The 18756-nt window shown below is 36.1% G+C and overlaps 1 protein-coding gene across 18 annotated transcripts in view; it reads left to right on the plus strand.

Moving 5' to 3' along the window:
- The window catches only part of CRPPA (CDP-L-ribitol pyrophosphorylase A), a 481097-nt gene that overhangs the window by 109460 nt on the left and 352881 nt on the right, over positions 1-18756 (plus strand). For all 18 annotated transcript variants that reach the window (XM_053218382.1, XM_053218386.1, XM_053218374.1 and 15 more), the window contains exon 5: positions 2761-2806. In XM_053218382.1, the coding sequence (XP_053074357.1) occupies positions 2761-2806 (46 nt within the window). The remainder of the gene's footprint in view (positions 1-2760; positions 2807-18756) is intronic.

An 18756-nucleotide genomic window follows, 5' to 3' on the forward strand; every position in this document is an offset into this window, starting at 1 on the left:
GAGTGGTGTGAAAATGAGTGATGGAAGAGAGCCTCAATCCTCTGATTCACTTAAGGGTTGATGTTTTAAAGTAACGAATTTTCATAACACATTGTGCAAGGTCAAAGGAAAACTACAGATCATGCTGACAGAAGGAAATCAACTTCAAAACTGATCTAATAAACTTCAGAAAATTAAAAAAATAAGGCAAGGGCAACCCACATTACGGTAAAAGTTTGACAGAAAAAGTATAACTCATCAGTTCAGAATTACAGCATTTTCCAGTACTGTTTGTTCCCTTTGAAGTACGTTAACTTTCAATTAGGAAAAAAAGAAAGCTATTTTTAAATGCAGTATTTTACGAGTTTGTGAGAAACATTTTGTACTTTATTTTCATTAAATCTGTGTTTGGTGAGAAGTGGAGTTCAAGTAGTAGATGTAAGGCATTATGTAGAAGATATTAGTAAAAAATAAAAGCTTTAATCTGTGTATAGTCAGTATCCACAGCCTACAAGAAAGAGTAGACAAAAGGAAATGGAGGAGTCTTTGTTGTTTATACGGTTAATGATTTAATAATAGTGGAGAAAGGACCTTTAGGTGATAAAAATGTGTGTCTTACTAAGATTGATTGCAATGCAAAACTTTTAAGTGTTTCAAGAATGCTAGAAAAGGGATTTTAGGATTTGAGACCAATTTTTCTGTAAGTTAAAAAATGTGTCAAAATCTCCTTGAAAAAAAACCAGTATAAGGTACTTTCATAGTTCCTCTATTTTAATTTTGAATGCAGTTTTATTCCTTATAGCAGGAAAGAATACAAAATGAATAATGATAATTAGGCCGTTTCCTAGTTCAGGTCTAAGTTTGCCCTACACAGCAGAAAATTATTACAGAAAAACACTAGTGTCTCATTTGAATTACAAATATTGAAGCCTGATTTTAGATACCTAGTTGACTTTGGGTTTTCAAGAACACAGAAGAACTTACTTGATGCATTTCTTCTAAGAAAATTTCTCCACCAAAATGTTGTTTTCATAGGTTAAGGCATTTTGCTCATTCTTTTCATTGCTCTATTCCCAAAACAGAATAGGACCTAGAACATAGTAGTTATTTGATAAACATTTGTTGAATGAATGAATGAGATCAATATAGTGTTTAATTTGGTGAATACATCTGTTTTGTATCCAGATAATGGAATTATATTGTGGATCAGGAACTATCATACTAGTTTTGGTTGGTATATGCTTGTTTTGGCAATAATGTAGCAATGCCATATTTGACTTTAATAGTTTAGGTGAAGGCTCAAGCAGCTTTCTATCTTAGGTTAGTTACTACTTTTTTTTTTTTTTTTAAGTGTATTTATTTTGAGAGAGAGCAGGCAAGCCAGTGGGGGAGGGGAAGAGAGAGAGGGGGAGAGAGGGAGAGAGAAGTAGGCTGCTCGCTGTCAGTGCAGAGCCTGATTCCTGGCTGAAACCCACAAACCATGAAATCATGACCTGAGGCAAAGTTTGTCACTCAACTGACTGAGCCACCCAGGCACCCCTGTTAGCTACTACTTTAATTTTGAATTTTAGGGTATAGTTTTGCATCAGGATTTACCTACCAGGATAAAGGCATAGCAGGGCAGTCTATTTTGAGTAGAAGTGCCCTGAGCAACTTGGGCTGAACACAGTTTCTATAGAAGTCTAGTTATGAGGTAATCTGAAGGAAAAAAAGTATGAGTAACAGATACAGAAATGCGCTAATTTGTTAAGGATTTTTCAAAGTGTGTTTTTAGGCCCTTTTCATCAAAATCTTCTGGGTACTTTAATGGTAAACTAACTCCTAAGCTTATAGTACTTATCAATGTAGTACATTATCTTCTAGGTTTTTCAATTCTGATGTGAGAACTAATTCTGCAGACCCATACACCTGACAGGCTCTATTTGAACTCATGGCTGTGTTCTGGGAAGTATGTGCCATTGGACTAAAGCAGGTTACAGTTGGAAGGAGGATGTATATATGTTCTTAAGGAAAGATAATGATTGTTCTTATGTACATGATGGTACCATCTAGTCTCTATCAGATGCATATGTCAATAAAAAGCTTGAAACGTGAACCTTGTCTACATAAAGATCTCCATTCAGAATGAAGTCTCTCTTAATGTGAATTAATCTTTTTTTAAAATTTATTTTTGAGAGAGTGTACAAGTGGGGGAGGGGCAGAGAGATAGAGACATGCAGAAGCAGGCTTCAGGCTCTGAGCTGTCAGCACAGAACCGCATGCAGGTCTCGAGCTTGTGAACCGTGAGATCATGACTCGAGCTGAGTCAGACGTGTAACTGACTGAGCCACCCGGGCACCCCTTAATGTGAATGAATCTTTGAGAATCATCTCATTTGAACTAAAAATGCAATTTTGTGAATTTTTGGTACACATACTTTTCTTCCTTCCTTACACCATAAAACTTTACTATGAAACAGTAATAACCTCCAGTGCTGGTGCTTTTATTTAAACACTACCACGTTGTCTTGGAAATAGTGTTTGAATTATAGTAATAAGATTTTGGTAACCACTGGCACATAATATCTCAATTTAAAGATCTAAAATCCAATATTAAGCAGTTTGCAGAAATAGAAGATATTTTTCTGAACTTGGTAATGTTGTTATAATTTATAAATTGTCCGTAGTATGTGTTCATAGTTTCTCCATAATAATTTCCTTTGGGGCATAATTTTATTGCTCTCACATTCCTTCCTGGTCTGTTAAGTCTAATGACTTTTTTTTTTTTTTTTTGGTCCTTTAGGTGACCTACAAACGAGATCTGTATGCAGCTGAATCGATTATTAAGGGTATGTTTGGCCTTGTGACTGTCAGTTCCTGTGTTTCAAAAATGTAAGCCAGTTTAGAATTTCTCATGACATTTTAAATCCCAGAATTCTCAGAAGTATAAATGCCTGTAGGCCACAGAGGTCCGTGATTTGATGTTTTTGGAAAACAATTACATTTTGTGTTTCCTGCTTGTGAAATATCACTTATTATTTATGTCACATTAGTTTTAATTTTTATAGAGGAAATACTTAGAAAAGGATGGGACCCTGGGGCGCTTGGGTGGCTCAGTAGGTTAAGCGTCCAACTTCGGCTCAGGTCATGATCTTGCGGTTTGGGAGTTTGGGCCCCGCGTCGGGCTCTGTGCTGACACCTCGGAGCCTGCAGCCTGCTTCAGATTCTCTGTCTCCCTCTCTCTCTGCCCCTCCCCTGCTCATATTCTGTCTGTCTCTGTCTCTCAAAAATAAATAAACGTTAAAAAAAATTAAAAAAAAGAAAAGGATGGGATCTTTATACTATTAGAAGTAAAAACTGACTTTAATTAACTTAGGATACTTACTTTTACGAAGAGGCCAGCTTCCACTGCACCCTTATAACACTGCCACACTAGTACACTGTATATCATGTTCGTATGAAGCTATTTTTCCCCCAACTAGAGAAGTAAAGCTAGATGATTTCTTAAATTTCTTTTCAGTTTTGACAATAACTGTGATTTTGTTTTGGAATTTAGATACTACACGTGTAATAACCCCTTTATCATTGTTTTTCATCTCCCATCTACACCAAGGTAGTTTATTTGATTATCAACAAATATTTATTGTTGTGCTGAACACCGTGCTAGGAATGCAATGATGATGCACCAAGGACATTGAGTGTGTATCTTGGCAGCCTCTGTCACTTAAATCAGTGTTTCTTAACCCTAGCACCCTTGGTATTTGAGGTCAGGTAATTCTTTGTGGTGGAGACTGTTTGATCCATGGTAGGTTGTTGAACAGCATGCCTGGCCTGTATTCACTAGGCACCTGAGGTACTCTTCCCCTGGATGCAACATCTAAGATGTATCTTGAGAGAATCACTGTTAGAAAACCGTTGTCCTAAGGGGCGCCTGAGTGGCTGGGTTCGTTAGGTGTCCAACCTCAGCTTAGGTTATGATCTCATAGTTCAAGTCCTCCATTGGGCTCTGTACTCACAGCTCAGAGCCTGGAGCCTGCTTCAGATTCTGTGTCTGCCTCTCTGTCTCTGTCTCTCTCTCTGCCCCTCCCACCCACACGCTCTATCTCTCAAAAGTGAATAAATATTAAAACAAATTAAAAAATCTGTGGTCCTAGCAAAAATTACAGTGCTAATCCTGAAGCAGGTGTGGTGCTTTACAGTCTGTTACTGACTCCTTTGAAATAAAGGATTGACCTGTGTGCTTAGGTTTTGACTGAGAGCTGAACATCTGTATTCAAGCTTGGAAGTTGAAAAAAAAATGCCGAATCTGAATTCTCAATGCATCCGTTTGTTAAGTAGGTTTTCCCCAAATTTTGAATTATCAATTGGCTTCCCATTCAGAAAACTGAAATCTTTTCTCTGATCATGACATTGTATGTTTGTAATTTACCCTTAAGGTTTTTGTTCTTCAAGAATATTGTGTTTCAAACCATTAATGTACCATTATTTATACATCTGTGTATCTGTGTATGCAAACAGATCATCTATAGCTGTAAATCAAAATGTCGACATGTATTTACACAATAGGCAGGCATTATGTAAATATTACTGTGGACAAGTTGGCTAAACCATGATGTGGTTACTTATGCTCTCAGCACACGGAAATAGAAAACTAGTCTGGTTTCCTTACACAATCATACCTTTGTTACCTAGGTAAAATGGACATGACTTACTTTGTGAGTAGTTGGTAAGTGGTCCTACTGAGGATTCTACAAATTATATTTGCCTAGTGTTTATCAGATCAGGATTCTAATAAAAGTCTACATTTGAAGTATAATTGTAGGGATTATATTTTTGGAAATTGTATAGAGATAAATTGCTTTTCTTATTTACACAACATGTTTTAGTGTGCTATTTTTATTTTTATTTTCATTAAAAAATTTAATGTTTATTTTTGAGAGGGACACAGCACGAATGGGGGAGGGGCAGAAAGAGAGGGAGACACAGAATCCAAAGCTGTCAGCACAGAGCTTGATATGGGGCTCGAACCCATGAACTGTGAGATCATGACCTGGGCTGAAGTTGGACACTTAACTGTTGGAGCCACCCAGGTGCCCTTATTTTTATTTGTAAAGTATTTTTTAAAAAAGTAGTCTTTTATTCTCAGAGTAACTAATATGACTGGATGGAAAGAGCTCATCAATGATCTCCAAGGTTTTCCTTATGCTCTAGGGTTTGCATTTCTATCTTCCCAGGAGATTGTGATGTTGTGGCTATACTGGGAGGGCCACTGCTCTGGGGCCTCCTCTACTCTCAGTGTGGGCTTCTAGATCAACAGAGTTGAGGTTACCTGAAAACTTGAATGCAGAATGTGTGACCCCACCACATTAAATCAGAATATGAATTTTAACAAAAACTCTGGATCATTAGTTTGTATGTTAAATTCTGGAAACATTCCTCTAGGCTGCTCTTGAGTCTTTCATAGATCATTTCTTTTCAGATAATATTATTACTGCATTAAGAGCTTGAAGTCTTACTGTACTTTATCAGCTCCAAATGCTTGTTTGCATACCTGAAATGGCTACGTACCTTTGTGACTTGCACTAATTCTAGTTCTGAGGCCTGATAGGAGAAACAAACATGTGTGACATAGGCCAACAGATACCCATGGATTTTTTAAACTAAAATTGCAAAATAAAATATATATAGTAGAGTGAGGTACATACTCATCTATTTGCCTTTTCCTAGTAAATGTTCAAAATATTTTTCTAGACACTACTATAACATGGCATTTATTGGGTACTAACTTTGTGTCAGACAATGTTTAAAGCATTTCATGGGTATCATCTCTTGGTTCTCCAAGAACTTAATGATGTAAGTTGTGTCACTGTGTCCATATTGGAATAAATAATCAAGGGTTCTAAGCAAGTACTGCTTTAAGACAGAAAATAAATTCTTAAACTACAAGTTTCTATCTTCAATAGTTTATCTCCTAATGCAGCTGTTGCCTCTTTTTTTTGCTTATGCAGAGATTGTTCAAACTGTCTTCTCTGAAATTCTTGGACTGCATGTGTTTTGAAATTTGGAATACTGATTTTTTTTCGGAAGTTCATGCAGCACCCAACAAGTCACATTAGTAGTGGAGATTAAGGACCTTGCCACATAATGGAAATTAGAATGCAAGAATGTTTATATCTAGTACAGGAGTGAAGAGTATGAAGCGTCTAGTCCAAATTCAGGTCTTATTTTACCACCAAATTTATATAGGAAAACCGTGATTAAATTTGTTATTTTAAGGCAATCTTGGATTTCACCATTGACCATTACTTGGTGTCATACGCTTTTAGATTGACTCTGTGAAGATGAGAGGATGTCTCTTCTTTTTTCTTATGTAGCCTGTAACACTGAGTTTAAATGAATGGATTTGTATGTTGTAGGCTATGGCAAGGTTTTGTTCCTTCGAGTCAAAAAAATTTAAATGATGGGGACAAGTGGCCTTTTTCTCCAACCATACCACTTTACCTGCTTCTGACAGGTACATATTGAGACCCCCATGTATCAGTCCCTATATAATATATATATTTTCTCAAAGATGATATAAAAGATGATATAAAATCACATGTATGACTTTTATGTCAAAGTTGAAAACCAGGGTTTGGAATAGATGGCACTTATAACATTTAAATACATTACCTCTTTTTTTTTTTTTTTAAACTATAATGCTATAATAGAGATAATATTCCTCCCCTTTTGGAGATGAGTTAAACAGAGGTTTAGATTTAGTACTTTTCTCTTGGTCACACAGTAAGAACAAGATGCACAATTTAAACCCAGTTCTCTTTTTGTCTTTAAGTCTGACTTTGCTCTGGGGCGTGGCCACTTGGCACCTCTGATTCATGAGTTACTCATGCTGAGTACTGTAGTGGATATTAGCTTCATTAGTGCTCTTTTAGCCAGGATAGCCTAGGGTTTATAAAATTCAGCCTACCCGAATCTAATTGTGGCCTGATGAAGAGTGTCCAACCACACAGTCGAAGGTGGACATGTTCTCTTATAGTGCTGCGCTAACCACACAGTGTATTCTTCTAGAGAGTGTGGGAAAAACATAAAACATAATACTAAAATAGTAGATTTCTAGACATGCCCGAAGGATAAGTAAAAATAAAAACTCAAAGCAATAGTTTCAAAATGATTGGTTGGTTACTGTTTAGTTTTGTTCTTTGTTAATTCTGGTAGTTGAATGTTCATCTAGCCATACCAGTTGTCCATTTCCAAGATGAAGGTTGGAAGTTTTCATTCTGTAAATCGTCCTTCCCCAGCTGCTTTTTAACTTGAATTCCAATCATTGCTGCTCAACAAATTACCTTCTGATGAAAGCATTTTCTTGTATAGGTATTTTAAGACTCTATAAAACATTTCTTATTTAATGGCATGTCTCACAAGTGCATTTTGTACTCCCCAATTTATTTCTCACTAGAATAGCATCCATGTTTTGGTCCATCTGAATGTTTTAAAGTCCATTTTTTGTTGCTGTTGTTGTTGTTGTTCAGTGTGGGAATTTTGATGTAACTAACCTTAACCAAGCTTTTGACTAAAATTGTGGCCTGTAGCATCTAGAAATTTGGCTTCTATTTTTGTATTTTTAGATAAGTCGTATTTTGAGGTTTATTTTAGCATCAGTATATTTATATAGATTTGCATCTATAGTGAAGTATTTGATAATAGTAAATGTGTATATAAAGTGTTCTCTTTGTTCACACAGTTGTGTGTGTTGAAAATCATATAGTTAATCACAAATTTACTGTGAGGTAAAACAAAGCATCGTTTTTTGTATTTTGTTTTTTATAGTTAAAACGATTTTTTTTAAATGTGTATTTAAAGAGAGACAGAGAGCGAGAAAGGGAAGAGCAGAGAGAGCGAGGGAGACACAGAATCTGAAGCAGGCTCCAGGCTGTGAGCTGTCAGCACAGAGCCTGATGTGGAACTTAAACTCAGTGACCATGAGATTATGACCTGAGCCGACGTTGGACGCTTCACTGACTGAGCCACTCAGGCGTCCCTTAACGTTTTTATTTAGGTAGGGGGCATCTGGGTGGCTTACTTGCTTAGGTGTCTGACTTGATTTTAGCTCAGGCCATGATCTCATGGTTCCTGAGATCGAGCCCCACGTCATACTTCACACTGACAGCACAGACCCTGCTCGGGATTCTCTATCTCTGCACCTCCCCTGCTCGCACATGCACTGTGTCTCTCAAAACAAATAAACATTTAAAAAAAGGTACTTAAATTCCATTTAAACAGACAGTGACCATTAGTTTCACGTGTACAATATAGTGATTCAACCGTTCCATACAACACCCGGTGCTCATCACAGCAAGTGCCATCCTTAATCCCCATCACCTATTTAACCTATCCCCCACCCAACTACCTCACCTCTCCTCTCATAACCATCAGTTCTTTATAATAATTAAGGGATTGTTTTTGGTTTGTCTCTCTCTTGTTTTTCCTTTGCTCATGTGTTAGGGTTTTTAAATTCTACATAAGTGAAATCACGTGGTATTTGTCCTTCTGTGACTTATTTCACTTAGCATAATGGTCTCTAGCTACAACCATGTTGTTGCAAATGGCAAGGTTACATTCATTTTTATGGTTGAATAATATTCTCTTGTATATATACCACATTTTTATCCATCAATTGATGGGTACTTGGACTATTTCATAGTTTGACACTTGTAAATAATGCTGCTATAAACAGAGAGGTGCATGTATCCCTTTGGATTATTGTTTTTGTATTCTTTGGATGAATACCCAGTGGTGCGATTGCTGGACCGTAGGATAATTTTATTTTTAACTTTTTGAGGAACCTCCATACTGTTTTCCAGAGTGGCTGCACCAGTTTGCATTCCCACAAACAGTGCAAGAGGGTTCCCCTTTCTCCACACCCTCGGCAACACCTGTTGTTTCTTGTATTGTTGATTTTAGCCTTTCTGACAGGTGTGACATAATATCTCATTGTAGTTTTGATTTGCATTTCCCTGAATATAAGTGATATTGAGCATCTTTTCATGTGTCTATTGGCCATGTGAATGTCTTCTTTGGAGAAGTGTGTGTTCATGTCTTCTGCCCATTTTTAAATTGGATTATTTGTTTTTTGGGTGTTGAGTTTTATATGTTCTTTCTGTGTTTTACATACTAGCCCGTCATCTGACATGTCATTTGCAAATACCCTCTCCCATTCCATAGGTTGCCTTTTAGTTCTGTTGATTGTTTCCTTAACTGTGCAGTAACTTTTCATTTTGATGTACTTCCATGTTTATTTTTGCTTTTGTTTCCTTTGTCTCAAGAGACCTATCTAGAAAAAAGTTGCTAGAGCCAGTGTCAAAGAGGTTACTGCCTTTGTTCACTTCTAAGATTTTTATGGTTTCAGGTCTCACATTTAGGTCTTTAATTCATTTTGATTTTACTTTTGTGTGTGGTGTGAGAAAATGGTCCAGTTTCATTCTTTTGCTTGTGTCTTTCCAGTTTTCCCAGCACGATTTGTTGAAGAGACTGTCTTTCCCCCTTGGATATCCTTCTTTTGTCAAACATTAATGACCATATAGTTGTAGGTTTATTTCTGGGTTTTCTTTTCTTTTGTATTGATGTATGTGTCTCTTTTTGTGCCAGGACCATACTGTTTGGATGGCTACAACTTTGTAATATAACTTGAATTTTAGAATTGTTGTACCTCCAGCTTTGCTTTCCTTTTTCAAGACTGATTTGGCTATTAGGGGTCTTTTGTAGTTCCATACATATTTTAGGATTGTTTGTTCCAGTTTTGTGAAAAATACTGTTGGTATTTTGATAGGGATCGCATTAATTGTGTAGATTACTTTGGTAGTAGAGACATTTTAACAACTTTTGCTCTTTGAATCCATAAGCATGGAACATATTTCCATTTGTTTGTGTTTTCTTGAATTTCTTTTATCAGTGATTTATAGCTTTCACACTATGGGTCTTTCACCTCTTTGAGTTTATTCTTAGGTATCTTATTATTTTTTGGTGATGTTATAAATGGGATTTAAAAACAATTCTCTTTCTGCTGCTTCATTGTTAGTGTATAGAAATACAACAAATTTCTGTATACTGATTTTGTATCCTGTACCTTTACTAAATTTATCAGTTGTAGCAGTTTTTTGGTGGAGTCTTAAGGGTTTTCTATATATATTATGATGTCATGTGCAAAGTTTGGTTTCTTCTTTACCAAAATGGATTCATTTTATTTCTTTTTGTTGTCTGATTGCTGAGGCTAGGACTTGAAGTACTATGTTGAATAAAAGTGTTGAGAGTGGATGTCCTTGTCTTGTTCCTGGTGTTAAGGGAAAAGCTGTCAGTTTTTTGCCACTAGGGATGATATTAGCTCAGTTTGTTTCATAGATGTCCTTTATTATATGGAGGTATGGTCCTTCTCAACCTATTCTTTAAATTTTTATTTATTTATTTTTGAGAGAGTGCAAGCGAGGGAGAGGTCGAGAGAGAGACACAGAATCCAAAGCAAGCTCCAGGCTCTGAACTGTCAGCATAGAGCCCAACACAGGGCTGGAACCCATGAACCGTGAGATCATGACCTGAGCCAAAGTTGGACACTTAACCAACTGAGCCACCCAGGTGCTCGTCTCTAAACCTCTTTTTGAGGGTTTTTTGTCATAAAAAGATGTTGTTCTCTGTCAAGTGTGTTTTTCTGCATCAATTACAATGATCTTATGGCTCTTATCCTTTCTACTATTGATGTAATATATCACATTGATTGATTTGTGAATATTAAACCACCCTTGCAACCCGGGAATAAATACCACTTGATCTTGGTGAATGATTTTTTAAAATCATTGCTAGCATTTTGTTGAGGATTTTTGTTTCTATGTCCATTTTTGTTTCTATGTTTCTATGTCCGTCAGAGATATTAGCATTAGTTCTCTTTTCTTTGGTTTCTTTATCTGGCTTGGATATCAGGATAATGCTGACTTTGTAGAATTAATTAGGAAGTTGTCCTTCTTTTTCTATTTATTTGAATAGTTTGAGAAGAGTAAGTATTAATTCTTCTTTAAATGTTTGCTAGGTTTCTCCTGTGAAACCATCTGGTCTTGGAATTTTGTTTTTTGGCAGTATTTTCATTACTGATTGAACTTATTTGCTGGTTATCAGCCTGTTCAATTTTTTTCAGTTTTTGTAGTTTATGTGTTTCTAGAAATTTATCAATTTCTTCTAGGTCAACCTATTTGTTGGCATATAGTTTTTCATAATATTTTCTTAAACTTGTTTGTATTTCTGTAGTGTTGGTTATTTGTCTGCTTTTTTGTGATAGTATTTTAGGATTTTTTTTTTTTATCTTGAAGACTACTATAGATTTTATTTTTTTTTCTTCCACAAACAGCTCCTGGTTCTATTCATCTCTTTTATTATTGTTTTAGTTTCTGTATCATTTATTTCTTCTCTAAACTTTATTATATCCTTCCTTCTGCAGGTTTTAGGTTTTTTGTTTTTTTGTTTTCCTAGCTCCTTTAGATGTAAGGTTAGGTTTTTTGAGACTTTTCTTGCTCCTTGAAGTAGGCCTGTATTGCTAAAAACTTCTCTCATAGAACCACTTTGTCTGCGTCCCTAAGGTTTTGGACCATTGAGTTTTTATTTTCGGTTGTTGCCATGTACTTTTAAATTTATTATTTTATTTCTTCGTTGACCCATTCATTGTTTAGTAGCATGCTGTTTAACCTCCATGTATTTGTAGTCTTTCCATATATATATATATATATATATATATATATATATATATATATATATATATTTATGTGTGTGTGTGTGTGGTTAACTTCTAATGTCCTAACATTGTGGTCAGAAAAGATGCATGGTATAACTTCAATCTTCTTGAATTTGTTGAGGCTTGATTTGTGGACTAATATGTGATGTATTCTGGAAAATGTTCCATGTGTACTTGGAAATATTTTGTATTCTACTGTTTTAGAATGCAGTATTCTGAGTATATCTGTTAAATCCATCTATTCGAGTATGTCATTCAAAGCCATTGTTGTTGATTTTCTGTTCGGATGATATGTCCATTGATATCAGTGAGGTGTGAAAGTCCTCTACTATTATTGTATTATTATTGATTAATTCCTTTATTTTTGTTATTAACTATTTTATTATTTGGGTGCTTCTATGTTGGGTGCATAAATATTTACAGTTGTTATATCCTTGTGTTGGATTTTTCCCTTTATTATAGAAGGTGTCCTTATTTGTCTCTTGTTACAGTTATTGTTTTAAAGTCTATTTTGTCTGATACAGCGTTGTTACCCTGGTTTTCTTTTGACACCTATTTGCATAATAGATGTTTTTCTACCCCCTCACTTTCAATCTGCAAGTGTCTTTAGCTCTAAAATGAGACTCTGCCAGACAGCATATAGATGAATGTTTGTTTTGTTTTGTTTTGTTTTTAAAAACTCCATTCTCTCACCCTGTATCTTTTTGGTTGGAGCATTTAGTCCAGTTACATTCAAAGTAATTATTGATAGACATGTATTTATTTCCATTTTATTATTTGTGTTTGTGGTTGTTTCTGAAGATTTTCTCTGATCCTTTCTTTCATGGTTTGTTGATTTTCTTTAATGATCCATTGGTATTTCTTTGTCTATATTCTTTACATATTTATTAGTGGTTTTTTAAATATGGTTACCATTAGATTTGTGTATGACTTCTCCTGCATTTGGTGGTCTGTGTTAAGTTGGTGGTCGCTTAAGGTTGAACCTATTTTTACTTTTGTCCTCCCCATATTTTGGGTACATGTTGTCATATTTTACTTTATTTTGTGAGTTTCTTGACTGAATTTTTTAAACAAATATACTCATTTTTACTTCTTTTGTTTCCTACCATCATACTGTCACTTTGGTCTCCTTTCTACTCAAAGAGTCCCCTTCAGTATTTCTCGCAGTACTAATTTAATGGTCATGACCTCGTTTAGTTTTTGATTGTCTGGGAAACTTTGTGTCTCCTATTCTGAATGATAGCCCTTCTGGATAGAGTATTCTTGACTGCAGATTTTTCCCATTTAGCACTTTGAATATATCATGCATCTCCCTTCTGGCTTGCAAAGTTTCTGCTCAGAAAGTCCCTGTTAGCCTTATTGGTTTTCCGTTCTATGTTACTGTCTTCTTTTGTTTTGATGTTTTTAATTTTTTGTCTTTATCATTATATTTTGTGAATTTAATGACAGTGTTTCTTGCTGTGGATCTGCTTTTGTTGATTTTGTTGAGGGTTCTCTGTGCATCCTAGATCCAGATAATCTGTTTTCTTCCCCAGAGTATGGAAGTTTTCAACTACTATTTCTTCAAATAATTTTTCTGCCTCCTTTTCTCTCCCTACTTCTTGGACTCTTGTAATATTAATGTCATTACATTTGATTGAATCACTGAGTTCCCTAAGTCTATTCTCATGTGGTATAAGTCTTTTTTGTCTATTTTTTAAAATTTTATTACTTTGCATTACTCTGTTGTCTTTGTCATTCATTTGTTCCTCTGCTTCTTCCATCCTGCTGTTCATTCTATCAATTGTATTTCTCATTTCTTGTATTGAGCCCTTTATATCTCTTTTCTTATTCCTTTGTGTTAAGGGTCTTATTGATATTTTCCACTGTTTTCCTCAAGTCTAGTGAGAATCCTTAGGATCCTTTACACAATCCTTCAGGCATGTTATTTATATCTATTTTGCTTAACTGTAAGTCATGGTCTTGTCCTGTTCTTTCACTGGGGATGCATTTCCCTGTCTTCTCATTTTGTCTAAGTCTCTGTGCCTGTTTCTCTGCGTTAGGAAAGTCAGCTCCATCTCTTGTTCTTGAAGATAATGGCCTTATGAAGAAGAGGTCCAGGAGTGCCCTTTAGTGCAGTCCCCCTGTTCCCTAGGACCTAGTGTTTCCGGGAGTGTCTCCACTGTATGCTCTGTGCACTCTGCTATTTTGTCCTGGCCACTTTATCCTTCAGGCCGGTCATCTGTGGAGGCTTTCTTTGCCTGATGTGGGCAAGATTTGGTCCCTTTCCAGAATGTGGTGCTTTAAGTAGCTGTGTTCTGGTCTGCTTGTGATGAGACCTGTTGCCACCACTGCCAGAAGTGAGGCTCTGCACAACCCTCGAATCAGGAGGTGTGATCTGAGCAGGGATTTGAGCTGGTCTTCTGGGGGATGAGGCCTGCTGTGCTGGGACTCAGGCAAGTGAGACTGGGAAGTATAGTTGGATGGGAGTATGGGGAAGGTAGAGCTTGGTGTAAGCTAGTTCGGTGGAGGTGTTGCGTTAGTTCCTGCAAGTGGCTCTGTGGTTATGCTGAGTGATGCGGTAGGAAGGTGATGCCTCCAAGTTCCTTTGTTCCTGGAGGAGTCTGTCACTGAATGCTGCCTCTCTAGGTAGTGCTCTGAGATGAGCAATTAACCTCCCCACTGTGTGCCCCAGGCACTCTTCTGGTCCCTCTTTTCAAGATGCCTATCCATGTATTGTTTGCTAATCTTCTCTCTAAAAGCAGAGCAAAGCCGTCAGCCACACCCTCTGACCTTTAAAACTCCAGGCTTTAAACTGGTTTAAGCTGGTTTGCAGAGGTCAGGAAATTGGACCCTCTTGCTTTCCAGGCCAAATGCTATAGGGATTCCCATCACCATTTTACTGCTCCTTTTTCTGACGTAAAGAGTGAAATTTAAAACAAACTTTGCTAGAGTAGGGTCATTAAACTCAACAAGACATTGAACTTACGCGATAAGTTTGTAAACATCTTAATGAAGAGGTATTATACTTTACACAAGTTGGTTAAGCCCACCCAAGCCTGCTTCGCTTGCTCAGATGTCCCCAAACTATTAGTGTTAACAGATGCCAGCAGTAACATACTTAATCTAGATTTACATGACATACAGACAATCCCAACCAACACTTAATTTAATAGGCTGAGTGACCTTATCTTGGCAAAAGGAGCAATGTTCTAAGATTTTCGCAGAAAATAACCCATAGAATATTTATTTATTTATTTATTTATTTATTTATTTATTTATTTATTTATTTTTAACTTTTTTTTTTAATGTTTACTTATTTTTGAGAGAGAGAGAGACAGAGCATGAATAGGGGAGGGGTGGATAGAGACAGAGGGAGACACAGAATCTGAAGCAGGCTCCTGGCTCCTCACTGTCAGCACAGAGCCTGACGTGGGACTCCAATCCATGAACTGCAAAATCATGAACTGAGCTGAAGTCGGAGGCTTAACCGATTGAGTGACCCAGGCACCTCTCCTATAGAACTTTTAAATAAGAGATTGCATTTATTTTGTACCATAATCTTTCTGATCTATCATAACCTATCTAATCTTTGAATATATTTAATTTTGTGGTTAACAACTGTTGAAAAATAGTATTTTATTCTTTCTTGGTTATAACTGTACAAACCTAAGTAAGTTTGTGTTATTAAAAAAAGCCTCATGGTGCCTCTTGTCATAAGATGGTTTATGTAAACATGGAAAAACAAAATAATAAAAAAGGAAAATTTAATTTTTACATGGCTTCAGTTAATATGAATTCAAAATAGCTAATGTTTACCTAAATTTTCATGTCTTACCAATCATTATCTAGTGTTTTCCATTTGTTAAAGTAAATTGACTTTGACTGCTCGAAAACATCTATTCAGAAACAGACTTTATTCTGAAAATACATTTTTTCCAACGTCACTGATAAAGGCAATTTTTTACTGTTGTGCTTTTTTAACACGTAAGCTATAAAACCCATAAGACTGCTTTTTTATGTTTCATACAGTGTTTTAGAAAATTATCCCAGTAGGCAAGCAGTTGAATCATCTTGTGCTTACACATTGAAATAGCTTATACATTAAAACTGGATTTGACTGCATGGAACAAGGTAAAATTACATGTGAATAAAATTCAGTGTTACTGAGAATTAGGGAGACTCATTGTGATAATATGTATTTTATGCATATGCAGAAACTCATGTCAATATATTTTTGATTTTTTTAATATTTACCCTAAAGTCATGGCATCTTAAGTGTAATGTATTTTTAGGTTTTTAAATCAAATTGAAAGAATGAGAAACTTTAAATCAGGTTTTCTACATCTGTAAGAGCACAATGCTCTGCATCTGTAGTATGTCTTCAGCAGGTTTTTCTTGTTAAATACCCAGCGATGGCACCATTTATGTCATTAACCGTGCTTTTGTACAATGCAAAGTGACAGCTAAGATTTACATACAAACTGTAATTTTTGATGTATCTGGCTTTTCACTGTGATTATTCATTTTCCACATTTTCACATTAATACTGTAACTCCTTTATACATAATAGTTTTTGTTCTTCACTGTCTTGTAAGTAGTACTGTGACTGTATCTTATGAGAATCTGTAAGAACATTTGCGTCAAACTTTAATTAGTTAGAACAGGAGGGTTGCAAATGATTTAATAGCAGTTTGGTGTCCTTGGAATCTTACTGTAAAAGAATGTAAATTGGAAAGTTAAATATTTGGGTGAAGATTAGAGAAAGTAGAGTTGACTGTAATTTTATAATTTATTTGTCATTAGTGAGATGCTCACTAAAGCATAGGGAAGTAAATCTGTCATATTCAAAACCTTCTAAGGTCACAGTGAGTTATCAAGCAATTAGCTAAATAAGACTTGATAAGACAAAAGACAGTTATACTTGACTCTGATGTAGGTAGGATATAAAACAACAAAAACTCTGAGCGTTTATGCTTAAAGCAATAATACATTTTGTAAATATCTTGGTGAGTCATTAGATTTTAAAAAATGTATTTCTTTCACATTTCTGTTAAGTCAGAATATATATACTTTGAAAAGCAATATATATAAATATATGGCATCATTTACTTGGAAAACAGTAATATCTTACATGTAAAAACATGTCATGGGACAAGATATCACATGTCTGCTCCTTACTTTTAGTTGTAAGTAGGAAAGGCAGGAAACTTCATCCTGTATTCAATGACTAATTCAAAAATGTGGTTAAGATCAGACATAACAAATCTTGGGAAAAAAGTATCTGCCTGTGTACTATTGCCCTTCAGTTGAAACAGGTACAGTCAACAATAGAACTAACTTCTCTGAAGATCAGTTTGACCTATTAAAGTGGGTATGTGTGGTTTTCTTGCAAGACTCTATGTACCATCCCTATTTTCTGCTTGTCCTGGAGACATGACTTGTTGGCTTTTTTTCCTTTATCGATTGTATGCTGCCCTTTTCCTGTTCTAATAGCTTCCTCTATGAAGGTGTTTAGAGAAACCTGAAGCCTCTTCCTGTAGTTTAAATGAAAACAGGGATATCAGGGCTCAGCAGTGATGGTTCTGTTTAATACTATTTTAAAATCCTTGCTGTACTACAGAAAATATGATTTGCTGTTGATTCAAGGAACTCAACAGGAGAATGGAAGAGGACTGCCTTCATTTTGAATGGATTAGGGCTAGATATATCTTTTGGAGGTGAGTAGTATTGGATTTGATAGTTTCTTATATACCTAAGAACACTAACATTTTGGCTGAAGAGGTCAGCAAAGTGAATGATGAGGCTTGATGAAGTCACGGTATTGGATGTTTCTAAGAAAATTGAAGGCTGGCCTGGATTTTTTTGCTCACTTGTGGAACTTACTAATAACTTAGTGTTTAGGTTTGTCTCTACTGAAAGATGTTTTGTAAACATCTTGTAAAAATTAATACAATCCTGAGCACTCTTGAGTTCTTACTGGTTATTAGTTGCAGGCACATGTCTAGATACTCCTTGTTCCTCTTTTTTTCTTTTTAATGTTTATTGTTTACTTTGAGAGAGAGAGCCGGGGTGGGGGAGGGGCAGAGAGAGATAGAGAGGGAGAGAGAGAGAGAGAGAGTGAGTGGGGGGAGAGGGATAGAATTGCAAGCAGGCTCTGTGCTGTCACCAATGCAGGGCTTAACCTTATGAACTGTGAGATCATGACCTGAGCTTAAATCAAGAGCTGGCTGCTTACCTGACTGAGTCAGCCAGGTCCCCCCCCCAAACTTTTTTTCCCGTGCTCCTCTTAATGTGTCATTGGGTTTTCATGTGGTAAAGAGAAGGTTGTGCATGTTAGAAATTTTTCATTTTACTGTTTTCTGAAGTTGAATGCAAAAACCCCAAATTATATGTGTTTTCTAACCCTTGAAGGAAGACCCTATATTTCAGGTCTACCAAGAAGTCCAGTGTTCAAGGATAATAAGATGAACTTTTAAAAGATGAGTATAGTACAAATTAGTGTTTGGCCTCATTCATAAACTTAAGAATGTCTACATAATATTTCCTACGTCCTATGAAGGACTTCAGAATAACATTGGAATAAAACATTTTTTTAAAGTTAATTTACTTATTTTGAGACAGAGAAAGAAAGCATGCCCAAGTTGGAGAGGGGCAGAGAGAGAGAAAGAGAATCACAAGTAGGCTGTACACTGTCAGCACAAAGCCTGATGTGGGGCTCCAAATCAGGAACCATGAGATCATGACCTAAACTGCAATCAAGAGTCAGATGCTTAACTCAATGAACCACCCAGGTGCCCCTGGAATTAAACATTTTGGACAACATGTTGTACAAGAATGTATTTTGCTAAACCACATACCCTAACCAAAGGTGGCTAAGTTTTAGATGGCAAAGCATGTTACACAAGGGGATCAAAAGCCCTGAAGAGTGAGTGGTTCAGTCAGTTAAGTAAGTGCCTGACTCTTGGTTTCAGCTCAGATCATGATAACACGGGTTCGTGAGATGGAGCCCTATCTTGGACTCGTATCACAGAGGATGCCTGTAGTAAG

The sequence above is a fragment of the Acinonyx jubatus genome, chromosome A2, assembly GCF_027475565.1.
Source record: "Acinonyx jubatus isolate Ajub_Pintada_27869175 chromosome A2, VMU_Ajub_asm_v1.0, whole genome shotgun sequence".
Taxonomy (NCBI): Eukaryota; Metazoa; Chordata; class Mammalia; order Carnivora; family Felidae; genus Acinonyx; species Acinonyx jubatus.